At 42.0% G+C, this 16112-nt stretch overlaps 1 protein-coding gene and 1 pseudogene across 1 annotated transcript in view; both read left to right on the forward strand.

Moving 5' to 3' along the window:
• The window catches only part of LOC139158547 (zinc finger protein 208-like), a 40180-nt pseudogene that overhangs the window by 7880 nt on the left and 16188 nt on the right, over nucleotides 1-16112 (forward strand).
• The window catches only part of LOC139162959 (zinc finger and SCAN domain-containing protein 12-like), an 8306-nt gene continuing 4788 nt past the window's right edge, over nucleotides 12595-16112 (forward strand). The window contains exons 1-2 of the mRNA XM_070743871.1: nucleotides 12595-12751; nucleotides 15589-16112. The exon at nucleotides 15589-16112 is cut by the window's right edge and continues 187 nt beyond it. Coding sequence (XP_070599972.1) covers nucleotides 15856-16112 — 257 coding nt within the window. The 5' untranslated portion in view covers nucleotides 12595-12751; nucleotides 15589-15855. The remainder of the gene's footprint in view (nucleotides 12752-15588) is intronic.

The following is a 16112-nucleotide window of genomic DNA, read 5'->3' on the forward strand; positions in this document are numbered from 1 at the left end:
ACTGCCAATGCAATACTCAGATTGAGGATTCCTTTTCCCCAAGTGCATTATTTTACATTTGGAAACATTAAACTGCAGTTTCCATTGCTTTGACCACTTATCTAGTAAAGCTAAATCATTTACCATATTACAGACGCCTCCAGGAATATCAACCCTATTGCACACTTTAGAGTCATCGGCAAATAGGCAAACCTTCCCTACCAAACCTTCCCCTATGTCACTCACTAACATATTAAAAAGAATAGGGCCCAGAACAGACCCATATGGCACACCGCTTGTAACCGGTCTCTGCTCAGAATACTCGCCATTAACAATAACTCTCTGATGTCTACGCTTCAGCCAGCTGCAAATCCATTGAACTATCCAGGGATTAAGTCCAATCTTCACTAATGTACACTTCCTTTTTTACCTTTTTAATGGTTTATGTATGGTATGATTGAGTTGTATGGTTATTTTAATGATATGGGTTTTAGATGTCTTTTTAAGTATTGGATTTGTTTACATTGTTCAATATTGTTGTGAGCCGCTCCGAGTCTTCGGAGAGGGGCGGCATACAAATCTAATAAATTATTATTATTAAATTATTATCTCTCTTTTTCTTTTTCTTATTCCTCCCATAGAAGAAGATGAACAGGAAGCTGTGAACGATCAGAAACTAGATATAGCGATGTCAGAAACATTGGAGGAAGAATTGGGAGAGGAGACTCCTGAATATCAGTGGAACTCAAAGATAAACGAGGAAGACCACCTTCAGTATATGGGAGATAGTACATCCCCTTCCCAGTGTGCGGAAGCCCTTGAATCCTCCACCCAGCAGGAACACACCGAAAACAGAACGAACTCTTGGCTGCTAGATAGGACAATATTAAAAAATAACTTGGACTTAGATAATCAGTGTGCAACTGAGACTGAATGCAACCACGATGAAGGCACAAACTCTGAATTGTCTTGCGGACAAACTTTCCCTTCTCCTTCGTACCAAGAAACCCACATTGGGGAGAATTCCTATAAATGCTTGGAGTCTGGAGAGGAGCTCAGTGAGCCTGGCAACGTTGCTTCCCATAAGACGATACAAAAAGGCAAAAGAGCACATAAATATCTAGAGCATGGAAAAAAGAACTTGAAACAGAGTAGTCTGCGTAACGCCCAGGCAAAGCTTCCCAACGAGAAGCCCTATCAATGCAAGGAGTGTGGGAAGAGCTTCAGGAGCAGCAGCCACCTAACTTCCCATCATAGGATCCACACGGGAGAGAAACCTTACAAATGTATCGAGTGTGGGAAGAGCTTCAGGCAACGGAGTCATCTTATTTCCCACCGGAGGATCCACTCGGGTGAAAAACCATATTCGTGCATAGAGTGTGGAGAGAGTTTCAGGCTGAACAGCCAGCTGACCTATCACATGTGGAACCACACGGGGGAGAAGCCGTATAGTTGTGCGGAGTGCGGGAAAAGTTTCAGCAACGTCAGCTCGCTCACGTGCCACAAAACTATCCATACGGGAGAGAAACGATACAAGTGCACAGAGTGTGGCAAAAGGTTCCGCAACAGCAGCCACCTGACTTCCCATAAAAGGATCCACACGGGGGAGAAACCCTACAAATGTGCGGAGTGTGGGAAGTGCTTCAGAGACAGCTCTGCCCTGGTGTCCCACAGAACCGTCCACACAGGGGAGAAGCCGTACAAATGTATGGAGTGTGGAAAGAGTTTCAGCCAGGGATACTCTCTGACGACCCACCAGATGATCCATTCGGGGGAGAGGCCCTACAAATGCATGCAGTGCGGGAAGAGCTTCAAATGGAATAGTCACCTGACGGCCCATCAAAGGATCCACACGGGAGAAAAGCCGTATAAGTGCGTGCAGTGTGGAAAGAGCTTCAAAAACAGAAGCAACCTCACCAGCCATAAAAGGATCCACACGGGAGAAAAACCGTATAAATGTACAGAGTGCGGGAAGTGTTTCAGGGGCAGCTCTGCCCTTATTTGCCATAAAACGATCCACACAGGAGAAAAACCGTACAAATGTATTGAGTGTGGCAAGAGCTTCAGCAGAGGAAGCTCCCTTACTTTCCATAAAAGGATCCACACGGGGGAGAAACCCTATCAATGTCTTGAGTGTGGGAAGAGCTTCAACCAGAGCAATTCTCTTATTTTCCATAGTAGCGTTCACACGGGGGAGAAACCGTTTAAATGCGTAGAGTGTGGAAAGAGCTTCAGCAAAGAAGGTTGCTTCGTTTCCCACAAAAGGATCCACACCGGGGAGAAGCCCTACGAATGTATGGAGTGCGGAAAGACGTTCCGGTTGAACAGCCAGCTTACGTCTCACCAAAGGATCCACACAGGAGAAAAACCGTACAACTGCACGGAGTGTGGAAAGACATTCCGGTTGAGCAGTGATCTGACTTCCCATAAAAGGATCCACACAGGAGAGAAACCATACGAGTGCGTGGGATGCGGGAAGAGTTTCAAGCGGAGCAGCGACCTTACCTCCCATAAAAGGATCCACACTGGGGAAAGGCCGTACGAGTGCGTGGAGTGTGGAAAGACCTTCACAATGCGATCGTCCCTAACCTCTCACAAAAGGATCCACACGGGGGAGAAGCCGTATCAGTGCGCGGAGTGCGGAAAGAGCTTCCGCGAGAATGGATCTCTCACGATTCATAAGAGGATCCACACCGGAGAGAAACCATATCAATGTATGGAGTGCGAAACGAGTTTCAGGTTACGGAGCCAGCTTGCGTCTCATAAGAGTATGCACAGGAGTTTATCCGTAGAGCCTGGATTGTAGGAGGAAAAAAAATGGCATTTATTTGAACAGGCGAAACCATCCCCTTCCCAGGGGAAAAATTAACCCTCTCCACTCAGCCGTAGAAGACCCAGGAGTACAGAGATACTGAGACGCAAGCAAAGGCTTTGGGAAGCAAAGACAAGCCATAAAAACATCCTTAGAAACTTACTATGTTCATATAGTACACAGTTCACTCAGATACATTATTATTTTTGTAACTCTGTTCCATTGCCTCATGGATTCCATATCTGACTTCACTACGTCACCCATCACATACATGCTTAATTCAATTATTTTTGACAATCGTATGTATAATTCTAGTTTGTGCGAGTGTGTAAGGAAAGATTTCCTTCCTGTCTTAGATTTTGCTTTTGCTGTCTCTAGTACTATAATAAATATATTATTTGGTGGACAATGTTCTAGTTTCCCTTTTGAATAAAATCTTGGGATAGTTGATGAGAGAATCTAATCTTAGAAAGAAAAGGTTCAATTGTGTTTCCTGTTTGTACTAACATGTTGAAAGTATAGGAACAATTATTATTATTATTATTATTATTATTATTATTATTTATTAGATTTGTATATCGCCCCTCTCCATAGACTTGGGGCGTCTCACAACAGTGATAAAAACAATATACAGTGATACCTCATCTTACAAATGCCTCATCATACAAACTTTTCGAGATACAAACCCGGGGTTTAAGATTTTTTTGCCTCTTCTTACAAACTATTTTCACCTTACAAACCCACCGCCGCCGCTGGGATGCCCCACCTCCAGACTCCCGTTGCCAGCAAAGCACCCGTTTTTGCGCTGCTGGGATTTCCCTGAGGCTCCCCTCCATGGGAAACACCACCTCCAGACTTCCGTTGCCAGCGAAGCGCTTGTTTTTGCGATGCTGGGATTCTCTTGCTGGAATTCCCCTGTAGCATCGCAAAAACACAGAAGTCCGGAGGTGGGGTTTCCTATGGAGGGGAACCTCGGGGGAATCCCAGCAGCGCAAAAACAGGCGCTTCGGCTAGCAAAAGGGGTGAATTTTGGGCTTGCACGCATTAATCGCTTTTCCATTGATTCCAATGGAAAACATTGTTTCGTCTTACAAACTTTTCACCTTAAGAAGCTCGTCCCAGAACCAATTAAGTTTGTAAGACAAGGTATCATTGTATAAGGACAAATCTAATAGTTAGAATCTAAAATAACAATAGTACATTTAAAAGTCTAAAAAGCAAGAAACCCCAATATATAAAAACAGTCATATCATGCACAAAAACTACATAGGCAGGGGGAGATGTCTCAGTTCTCCCACGCTTGACGACAGAGGTGGGTTTTAAGGAGTTTGCGAAAGGCGAGGAGGGTGGGGGCAGTTCTAATCTCTGGAGGGAGCTGATTCCAGAGGGTCGGAGCCGCCACAGAGAAGGCTCTTCCCCTGGGTCCCACCAGACGACATTGTTTAGTCGACGGGACCCGGAGAAGACCAACTCTGTGGGACCTAACCGGTCGCTGGGATTCGTGCGGCAGGAGGCGGTCCCGGAGATATAGGAGAATATTTGTAGCTCAGGGTCAAAATGATGGGTCTCTGATGCTCTTTCAGCTTGGTTGTTTTCCTGCAAACATTTCATTATCAAACTAAGTAACATCATCAATGCTGGATGTAGCACGTTAATAGTATAGTATATAAAAATAGTGTGTGTATATATATATATATATATATGTATATATATGTATGTATGTATGTATGTATGTATATATATATATATATATTTGTTTTTGTAGATTTTCACGGGTATATGTATGTAGATTGTTCTGAGTTCGGGTTTTGCCCCGTGTAATATTTTGAGTGTCTATGCGACGTTTTGGTGATATCACATTCACCATCATCAGGCTGAAGTTTTAAGCTTCGTGCTGTTGTAAATATGGAACCGGGGTGGCGCAGCAGGTAGAGTGCTGTCCTGCAGGCCACTGAAGCTGACTATAGATCTGAAGGTCAGAGGTTCAAATCTCATCACCGGCTCAAGGTTGACTCAGCCTTCCATCCTTCCGAGGTGGGTCAAATGAGGACCCGGATTGTGGGGGCAATAGCCTAGCTCTGTTAAAAAAGTGCTATTGCTAACATGTTGTAAGCCGCCCTGAGTCTAAGGAGAAGGGCGGCATAGAAATTGAATAAATAAATAAATAAATAAATAAACTGCCATTTCTTCCTTATATATAGTGTTAGATGTATTAATTTCTAATGGATTCGAAAGGAAAACAATCACAAACCTAATCAAAAAAGAGACACCCCCCAAAAATCAAGATCAAGAACAGGATAATGGTACCACCCTCCTCCCTTACATCAAGGGCACCACAGACAAAATTAGTAAAATTCTGCACAAACATAATATCAAAACTTCATTTGTCACTAACCAAAAAATATCAAACATCCTAAGGAACCCAAAAGATAAAATCCGACTAGAACACCAAGGAATCTATGAAATCCCTTGCAAAACATGCGCAGCCACATACATTGGACAAACCAATCGAAGAGTGAGCGCACGCATTGCAGAACATAAGAATGCAGTTTAAAAAGAAGAAAAGACTTCCTCCCTTGTCCAGCACATTAAAAAAACAGGGCACGAAATTGACTTTGAAAAAACTAAATTACTTTCCAAAACAGAAAATTTATATAGAAGAATTACTATGGAAGCTATAGAGATTGAGAAACACCCCCTCTGCATGAACAAAAGGGATGATACGTCCCGCCTACCAGAGATTTGGAAACCAGCCTTAAACAAAAAAACATTTCATAATAATCACCATGTCAATCCTTCAAGTAATTGTGATTCCACCAACCAATCAAATCACTAAAACATAGTCACCCAATCTATTTGCTACATTCAAACCAAATCTCCACCCCCTAACACTATATATAAGGAAGAAATGGCAGTTGCAAACATTCCATATTTACAACAGCACGAAGCTTACTACTATTGTACACTGCTTTATTGTTGCTGTTAGCCACCCCGAGTCTCCGGAGAGGGGCGGCATACAAATCCAATAAATAAATAAATAAATGAGCAGGAAGAGGGAGATTATGATCCTGCTATATAGAGTGTTGGTGAGACCACATTTGGAATACTGTGTTCAGTTCTAGAGACCTCACCTACAAAAAGATATTGACAAAATTGAACGGGTCCAAAGACGGGCTACAAGAATGGTGGAAGGTCTTAAGCATAAAACGTATCAGGAAAGACTTAATGAACTCAATCTGTATAGTCTGGAGGACAGAAGGAAATGGGGGGACGTGATCGAAACATTTAAATATGTTAAAGGGTTAAATAAGGTCCAGGAGGGAAGTGTTTTTAATAGGAAAGTGAACACAAGAACAAGGGGACACAATCTGAAGTTAGTTGGGGGAAAGATCAAAAGCAACGTGAGAAAATATTATTTCACTGAAAGAGTAGTAGATCCTTGGAACAAACTTCCAGCAGACGTGGCAGATAAATCCACAGTAAATGAATTTGAACATGCCTGGGATAAACATATATCCATCCTAAGATAAAATACAGAAAATAGTATAAGGGCAGACTAGATGGACCATGAGGTCTTTTTCTGCCGTCAGACTTCTATGTTTCTATGTTTCTACAGGGACAGTTATTGTTCCTAAGTGAATCCATTTAAAAACAAACTAGATTTGTAATTTTCTGGAGGAATCTGGAACGTAATTTTCATTGGACCACAATGATCTGACCCTTTCAAGGGTGACTCACCAGTGTGCCGGGAAATTAAAACAACTTGGTGCTTATTTCTGGCAAAGTTATATTGATCGGCAAATTCATTAACAGCCTAACTCAAGGGAGACATCACAATATTTACAATTTGCATGAATCTGTCTGCATTGTGAAGTAAATTTAAATGGATGGATTATTTATACAGCGTTATGGATAGTGTACATACAGGAAGGAGCAATGAAGAGAGGAAGTGAAATAACTTTTTGAAATCATTTGATGGGAGAATCTTTTCAATCCTAGGACTTTTTGATTGATCTGCCACAGGAGTCCTTACCAAATTTTTTGTGGGTTTTTGAACCATCAATGTACTGTATTGACTCGGTCTCCAAAGCAATGGAATAGACACAACAGACACAAAGCAATGGGAACCTGGGCAGAATTTGGACAGAAAATGTATCTTCACTTCAATGACTGCAGGGGTGGGGATGGAGATGGTGTTATTTCACAAAAGGAAAGCGTTCAATTAAAAAAAAGTTGAAGCTATGTGCAGAAATACAATTTTAATAATAAAATGATTTCCTGTTTGGACTATTTACTATCTACAAGCTTTGTATCTACTCTTTTTCTAAAGACTACACTAGATTCTGTATAGTCCCATTTTCACTATATCTTCATAACTTTTTATTCTGGATCTCTAATATAGAGGAAGTCCGCAGTTAATGATGGTTACAATGGTTCAAGCAACTTTACTCTGTGCTGAACAAATAGGATTTAATGCCCAGTTCTTCACTCTAGGTAGTCCTCAACTTATGATCACAATTGGGCACAAACTTCTGTTGTTAAGTGAATTTTGCAGACCTGCCATTGTTAAGTAAATCACTGCAGTTGTTTTGGCTGCATAGCTAGAGGTATAACAAGCAGGAAGAGGGAGATTATGATCCCGCTATATAGAGCACTAGTGAGACCCCATTTGGAATAGTGTGTTCAGTTCTGGAGACCTCACCTACAAAAAGATATTGACAAAATTGAACGGGTCCAAAGAGAATGGTGGAAGGTCTTAAGCATCAAACGTATCAGGAAAGACTTGATGAACTCAATCTGTAGAGTCTGGAGGACAGAAGGAAAAGGGGGACATGATCGAAACATTTAAATATGTTAAAGGGTTAAATAAGGTCCAGGAGGGAAGTGTTTTTAATAGGAAAGTGAACACAAGAACAAGGGGACACAATCTGAAGTTAGTTGGGGGAAAGATCAAAAGCAACATGAGAAAACATTTTACTGAAAGAGTAGTAGATCCTTGGAACAAACTTCCAGCAGACGTGGTTGGTAAATCCACAATAACTGAATTTAAACATGCCTGGGATAAACATATATCCATCCTAAGATAAAATACAGGAAATAGTATAAGGGCAGACTAGATGGATCATGAGGTCTTTTTCTGCCGTCAGACTTCTATGTTTCTATGTTAGTAACATGATTGTGAAATGAAATCAGACTTCCCCATTAACCTTGCTTGTGAGAAGTTGATAAAAAGTAATTACATAATCCCAGGACACTGCAACCATCATAAATTTGAACCACTAGTCAAGCATCCGAATTTGGCATGGGGATGTTGCAATGGTTGTTAAGTGTGAAAAATGGTCATCAGTCACATTTTTCAGTGCTATTGTATTTGAGCCGTCACTAAACATGGTAAGTTGAGGAGTTATTTATTTATTTATTTTATTATTTATTAATCAGATTTGTATGCCGCCCCTCTCCGCAGACTCGGGGCGGCTAACAACAATAAAAAGACAATGTAAACAAATGTAATACTAAAAATAATCTAAAAAACTGTGGAGTGTTGGTATTCCAAATGTGGTATTCCAAATTTGGTCTCACCAGTACTCTACATAGCGGGATCACAATCTCCCTCTTCCTGCTTGTTATACCTCTAGCTATGCAGCCAAGCATCCTACTTGCTTTTCCTACCGCCCGACCACACTGTTCACCCATTTTGAGACTGTCAGAAATCACTACCCCTAAATCCTTCTCTTCTGAAGTTTTTGCTAGCACAGAACTGCCAATGCAATACTCAGATTGAGGATTCCTTTTCCCCAAGTGCATTATTTTACATTTGGAAACATTAAACTGCAGTTTCCATTGCTACTACTACTTCACATAGTTAAGGCGCCAGGTTAGAAAGAGGGAGACCCTGAGTTCAAGTCCTGCCTTTCCATATACATGGTATGCTTGTATGTATGAGTGGTTCTTTAAATTGGGGTTTTTTAGATTGTTTTTAATATTAGATTTGTTTTCATTGTCTTTTCATTGTTGTTAGCCGCCTCGAGTCTTCGGAGAGGGGCGGCATACAAATCTAATAAATAATAATAATAATAATAATAATAATAATAATAATAATAATGAAAGCTGGATGGACTGCTTCTCCAATATTTTGTGTTTCTACTGTGAGCCCTACACCCGTCGTTTCAATGAGGTTGTGCAGGAATTTATAGCTAAGGCTTCAAACAAACAGACCAGCCGAACGGAGGCAGAAGAGAAGCAGCCTTTGAGATGGGGTTAATTTCCTCTCTGGAAATAATCGAGGCAACAGAGGTTTTTCTGGGTCAAGTACTGACTCCAGATCTCCAAATATAGACATTGCCTCCAAGCACAACAGGCGTTGGAGGCAGAGTGTGTACACCAAACATAGTCGGCGGTGAGGCTGACCATGGACAATATAGAAACAACTCACGGAAGAAAAGATTTGTAACTTGAGCTCTCTGTGCGTGCTTGTGTGTTTGTGTGTGTCCTTCGTCCTCCCTGAGCTGGGTTTATTTATTTATTTTATTTATTTATTGGATTTGTATGCCGCCCCTCTCCGGAGACTCGGGGTGGCTAACAGCAATAATAAAACAGTGTACAATAATAATCCAATAAATACTAAAAATGATTACAAACCCATTAATATAAAAAACCAAACATACATACAGACATACCATACATGAAATTGTAAAGGCCCAGGGGGAAAGAGTATCTCAGTTCCCCCATGCCTGGCGGCGGAGGTGGGTTTTAAGGAGCTTACGAAAGGCGAGGAGGGTGGGGGCAATTCTAATCTCTGGGGGGAGTTGGTTCCAGAGGGCTGGGGCCGCCACAGAGAAGGCTCTTCCCCTGGGTCCCGCCAAGCGGCATTGTTTAGTTGACGGGACCCGGAGAAGACCCACTCTGTGGGACCTAACCGGTCGCTGGGATTCGTGCAGCAGAATTCGTGCAGGGTTGACTTCCTTCCATAGTGTCATCCCCAAACCCCCAACACTTTACCCTTAGATTATCTACGGTTGACCTATCCAGATTCCGAAGAGGTCAGTAAGGGGCGAGTACAAGTGCACTAGATTGCCTTCCGTCCCCTGTCCTATTGCTCTCCTATATCTCCTATACCTTTCCTCTATTCCTATATCTCTTCTTCTATTCTTTCATTGATATGTTCTATTACTATATCTTCTTTTCTATTCTTTCTTAGATATATTTTACTATGAGTATCTCTTCTATAACCTTCATCATGTATTTTACTATGTGTATATTGATATATACCCACTAAAACCCTCATTGTGTATTGGACAAAATAAATAAATAAATAAATAAAACGACGTTTCGTTATCAAGCTAGGTAACATGATCCATGCCCTGCTGCGGCTGCCTTGTTTGTTAATGAAATGCCTGCAGGAGCTTCCCTAGTTTGGTAAGGAAACATCTGCAGGAAGTCAGCCTCAAGGAACCTACTGAAATAAGCATCCCCCCCCCAGCAACTCCTTTAACTCTTTGTGCGCCAGCCCCACAAAAGGAAGGAGAGACGAAAGAAAAACACCAGCAGTTTCCTAGTTGCACAATTTATTTTTATTTTATTTTATTTATTTATTCATTTGTCCAATACACAAATACATAGGAAGAAAAATAGACATGTGATAATATAAAAGAGGGTGAAAGTGAACTTAGAGGAGAGGATATATGAAAGGAAGAGAATATATAAGATAGGTGAAAGAAAGGAAAGACAATTGGACATGGGACGAAAGGCACACCAGTGTGTACGCCCCTTACTGGCCTCTTAGGAACCTGGAGAGGTCAATCGTGGAGAGTCTAAGGGAGAAGTGTTGGGGGTTAGGGGTTGACACAATTGAGTCCGGTAATGAATTTGCCAAAATGCCCTTGCTGACATCCCGAGGCAAACTGTTTGTGGGTTTATTTGTTTTTTAACCACATCTTCAATTCAATTGAGCCAGACTTCAATTGCTATGTTTAAAAAATTTACAGCTACACTGCCTCCGAACTGATTTAACTGTTGTTCATAAAATCATACGTCACAATGTACTCCCTGTGAGCGACTACTTCACCTTTAACAATAATAATAATAATAATAATAATAATAGTAATACATTTTATTGTCATTGTCAAAACAACGAATTGTCATTGGCAACGAAAGTTGTGTGACACCCAGAGACCAGTCCCACCATACATAAAATCAGAATAGATAAATTTAAAAATGGAATAAAAAATAGAATAAAAAATAGAATAAAATGTCCCACCCACAACACAAGAGCATGCAATAGATACAAACTAAATGTAAATCGCTTCAAACTAGACGGCAGAAAATACAATTTCAGCAATAGAGTGGTCAATGCCCAGAATTCACTACCGGACTCTGTTGTTTCTTCCTCCAATCCCAAAATCTCCAACCTTACATTATCTACAATTGACCTCTCCCCTTTTCTAAGAGGTCTGTAAGGGGCGTGCGTAAGTGCACTTTTGTACCTACCGTTCCTGTCCTAATGTCTTTTTATCTTTTCTATCTCTACTTTATACTTATATTATGTTAAACATAGTACAACACAATAGGACCCGGATTGTGGGGGCAATAGGCTGGCTCTGTTAAAAAGTGCTATTGCTAACATGTTATAAGCCGCCCTGAGTCTAAGGAGAAGGGCGGCATAAAAATCAAATAAATAAATAAAATAAATAAATAGTACAACACAATATAGGGGAAAAGGAATCCTCAATTGGAGTATTGTATTGGCAGTTCTGTGTTAGCAAATACTTCAAAAGAAAAGGATTTAGGGGTAGTGATTTCTGACGGTCTCAAAATGGGTGAACAGTGCAGTCAGGCGGTAGGGAAAGCAAGTAGGATGCTTGGCTGCATAGCTAGAGGTATAACAAGCAGGAAGAGGGAGATTGTGATCCCCTTATATAGAGCGCTGGTGAGACCCCATTTGGAATACTGTGTCCAGTTCTGGAGACCTCACTTACAAAAAGATATTGACAAAATTGAATTGAGTCCAAAGACGGGCTACAAGAATGGTGGAAGGTCTTAAGCATAAAACGTATCAGGTTTACATTGAGTTTAAGTTTATTATGTACTCATGTATTGTTGTGGTTGAAGCTGAGGTATTCATGGAAGGTAGGACGTTGTGGTAGATGGTTTTATGAACTACGTTTAGATCGGATCAAGGATGATGTAGGATGATCACTCTGTTGCTGATGTTGTATTTTCTGCAGTCTAGTTTGGAGCGGTTTAAATTTAGTTTCAATCTATTACATGCCCATGTGTTATTGTGGTTTATTTATTCATTAATTGGATTTCTATGTTGCCCCTCTCGGAGGACTCGGGGCAGTTGAAGGTGAAGTAGTCATTATTAACAGGAAGGACATTTTGGTATGTGGTTTTGTGAACTACGGTTAAATCAGTTCGTAGGCAACGTAGTTGTAAATTGTCTAATTTCAGCATTTCAACTCGGGTGGAGTTAGGCATTTTGTTGCGGGAGGAGGAGTGAAGGACTCTTCTTGTGAAATATTTCTGGACACTGTCAATTGTGTTAATGTCTGATATGCATTAGGGCAGTGTTTCCCAACCTTGGCAACTTGAAGGTATCTGGACTTCAGCTCCCAGAAGTCCCCAGCCAGCGAACTGGCTGGGGTATTTTGGGAGTTGAAGTCCAAATATCTTCAAGTTGCCAAGGTTGGGAAACACTGGCCTAGAGAGCCCACAAGGGGGCTCCACCTCCGCCATTGAGGATGGATCCTCTCCGGCAATCCCAAAAGGAACTGAGCATGCGCGGGCTCCTTTGCCAGGACGGGTTCTTTCTTGGAGGCGTTCAGAGATGCTTCGGAGGAGTTGAGGGACCTCGGGGAGAGTCTGGCCTCTCTAGGACTCTGCACTCCCTCGCCCTGGCCTGCTGGCAAAAGAGGCTGCCGGAAAGTCGTGCAAGCGTTCAGATTCAGACATGACTCCCGGGTGAGTTTGGGGAGGGAGGGCTTTCCCCCAAACCTGGAAGCCCCCGAGCCTCGTGCTGCACAGGGGAAGGAGACCCCCACGGCCCCTGCTCTGTAGCCCAGGGAAGAGGGAAGCGCAGGTTCCGACGTTCCCCCTTCCCATGCACGTGTCAAGGGAGGGGGCGGGAAAAGAACCGAGCCTGATCACCACGTGGGGGGAAAAAGCCAGGATGGAAAGACCAGATGGAAAGATGCGGGGTGCTTTTGCAAGGGTAGGACTCAGGGGGAGAAGAAGCAGCTTTCCAAGGATGGACAATGGGATGGAATGGAGAATATTTTATTTTTTTTTAATTTATTTTGTCCAATACAAATTGAAAGTTAAAGAGAATAAAAACATGTAGTAGTAAATACCAGGGAAGGGATAGAAGAAGAGATATGAGAATAGAATACAGTACATCAATGAAGAGTAGAGGAAAGGATATATAAATAGGAGAAACGATATATAAAATATAGGAGAGACAATTGGACAGGGGACGGAAGGCACCCTAGTGCACTTATGCACGCCCCTTACTGACCTCTAAGGAATCTGGACAGGTCAACCGTGGAGAGTCTAAGGGAAAAATGTTGGGGGTTGACACCACGGAGTCTGGTAATGAGTTCCATGCTTCAACGACTCGATTGCTAAAGTCATATTTTTTTATAGTCAAGTTTGGAGCGGTTGATATTAAGTTTGAACCTGTTGCGTGCTCTTGTGCTATTGCGGTGGAAGCTGAAGTAGTCGTTGGCAGGCAGGACGTTGCAGCATATGATCTTGTGGGCAATGCTTAGATCATGTTTAAGGCGTCGTAGTTCTAAACTTTCTAGGCCCAGGATTGTTAGTCTAGTAAGAAGAAGCAATTTTTTCCCATAGGAATCAATGTAAAAGCAAATGATGCGTGCAAACCTATTAGGAAAGAAATTAAAGCTTGGAATTTGGGTGAGAAGAGAAGGAGGACAGTCACTGCCAAAGGAAGAAGGTGAGGTGAAGGGAATCAAAAAAATCCAAAACTTTAAGGCTTAAAAAAAAAAAAAGAGGGTCTCCGAGGTGGCGAGGAGGAGCACGTGCCTCCAATACACCCAGCGCGAGGCTGCCTCCCATACACTGTCTCCCATACACTGGTTGCTGCTGCTGCTACCTGCTTCCTCTTCCTTCCCATGCTGAAGGGCTGCCCTCTCCTCTCGCTCGCTCACTTTGCAGCCAGCGCCTTACCTTCGCTATGGTGACTTCTCGGCTGCCCAGAGCGAAGGGAGTGTTTCTTTTCTCTGGGTGCTGGCAGAGGAGAGGATAAGGATAAGGCTAAAGACAGGATAGGATAGGATAAGGATAGGATTTATTTATTTATTTATTTATTTATTTTGTCCAATACACAATGAGGGTTTTAGTGGGTATATATCTATATACACATAGTAAAATACATGATGAAGGTTATAGAGGAGATACTCATAGTAAAATATATCTAAGAAAGAATAAAAAAGAAGATATAGTAATAGAACATATCAATGAAAGAATAGAAGAAGAGATATAGGAATAGAAGAAAGGTATAGGAGAGCAATAGGACAGGGGATGGAAGGCACTTTAGTGCACTTGTACTCGCCCCTTACTGACCTCTTAGGAATCTGGAGAGGTCAACCGTAGATAATCTAAGGGTAAAGTGTTGGGGGTTTGGAGTCCGGTAATGAGTTCCACACTTCGAAAACTCGGTTACCGAAGTCATATTTTTTACAGTCAAGTTTGGAGCAGTTAATATTAAGTTTAAATCTGTTGTGTGCTCTTGTGTTGTTGTGGTTGAAGCTGAAGTAGTCGCCAACAGGCAGGACGTTGCAGTATATGATCTTGTGGGCAATACCTAGATCTTGTTTAAGGCGTCTTAGTTCTAAACTTTCTAGGCCCAGGATTGAAAGTCTAGTCTCATAGGGTATTCTGTTTCGAGTGGAGGAGTGAAGGGCTCTTCTGGTGAAGGATAGGATAGGATAAGCATAAGGATAGGCTAAGGCTAGAATAGAATAGAATAGAATTTTTATTGGCCAAGTGTGATCGGACACACAAGGAATTTGTCTTGGTACAGCTGCTCTCAGTGTACATAAAAGAAAAAGACATTTGTTAAGAAACATGTGCTACAACACTTAATGATTGTCATGGGGGTCAAATAAGCAATGAAGAAACAATCAATATTAATAAAAATCTTAGGATACAAACAACAAGTTACAACCTAAGTGGGAGGAAAAGGATGATAGGAATGATGAGAAAAACTAGTAGAATAGAAGTGCAGATTTAGTAAAAAGTCTGACAGTGTTGAGGGAATTATTTGTTTAGCAGAGTGATGGCGTTTGGGGGGAAAACTGTTCTTGTGTCCAGTTGTCTTGGTGTGCAGTGCTCTGTAGCGACGTTTTGAGGGTAGGAGTTGAAACAGTTTGTGTCCAGGATGCGAAGGGTCAGTCAATATTTTCCCTGCCCTCTTTTTGACTCGTGCAGTATACAGGTCCTCAATGGAAGGCAGGTTGACCTTCCATTGTTGTTGTTGTTGTTGTTGTTGCTGTTGTTTTTGTTATTATTATTATTATTAATTAAATTTGTATGCCACCCCTCTCCGTAGACTCCAATGTTGTAGGGTGCCCTGCTTGGGTGGTGGGTTGCACTAGATGGACTACAAGGTCCCTTCCAACTGTGTTGGACATCTGTTATCAGAGTTTGAAGTCCCCTTCATTCAGCCACAGGCCTACTAACTAGGATAATAGCCAACCAAATCTCTTTGACTTTATTGGTTTGATGTCAACCTTGGCAGACTTTAGTAATTCTGGAACCTTTCTCTCTCTCTCCAGATCTAAGAAACTGAAGGGCCACCTTGTCTGAAGACCAAAACAGCTTGTCCACAAAGGTGGCGAACGCTCCAACACCAGTGACCTTCAAGAAAAGAGTGGACCGCTGTTAGACTAGCGTGACGTAGGGTCTTCTTTCTGCACCAGCAGAAGGTTGGACTAGATGACCTGCAAGATCCTTTCCAACTCTAGTAATAAATAAATCAATAATCAAAAAGAGTGAATGGGCTTGAATAATTTCTCCAGGGGTTTGTTGATGACCCAGATCATATGAATGAAAAGATCTTTGGAGTTTCCTCAACCTTGGTCCCATTGGGAACAATGTTGGAGAATGGAGAAGAAATGGAGGGGCATTACCCAATGGGCAAGGACTCCTGGGCAGGAGCTGGGCAGAAGACCGTGGAGGCGAGAGCCATCAATTCAGATGTCCAGCGCAGGCTCTTCAGGAGCATCCACTACCAAGAGACCCAGGGACCCCGTGAGATTTGCAGCCACCTTCACCATCTTTGCCATCAGTGGTTGCAACC

Source organism: Erythrolamprus reginae, chromosome 2, assembly GCF_031021105.1.
Source record: "Erythrolamprus reginae isolate rEryReg1 chromosome 2, rEryReg1.hap1, whole genome shotgun sequence".
Taxonomy (NCBI): Eukaryota; Metazoa; Chordata; class Lepidosauria; order Squamata; family Dipsadidae; genus Erythrolamprus; species Erythrolamprus reginae.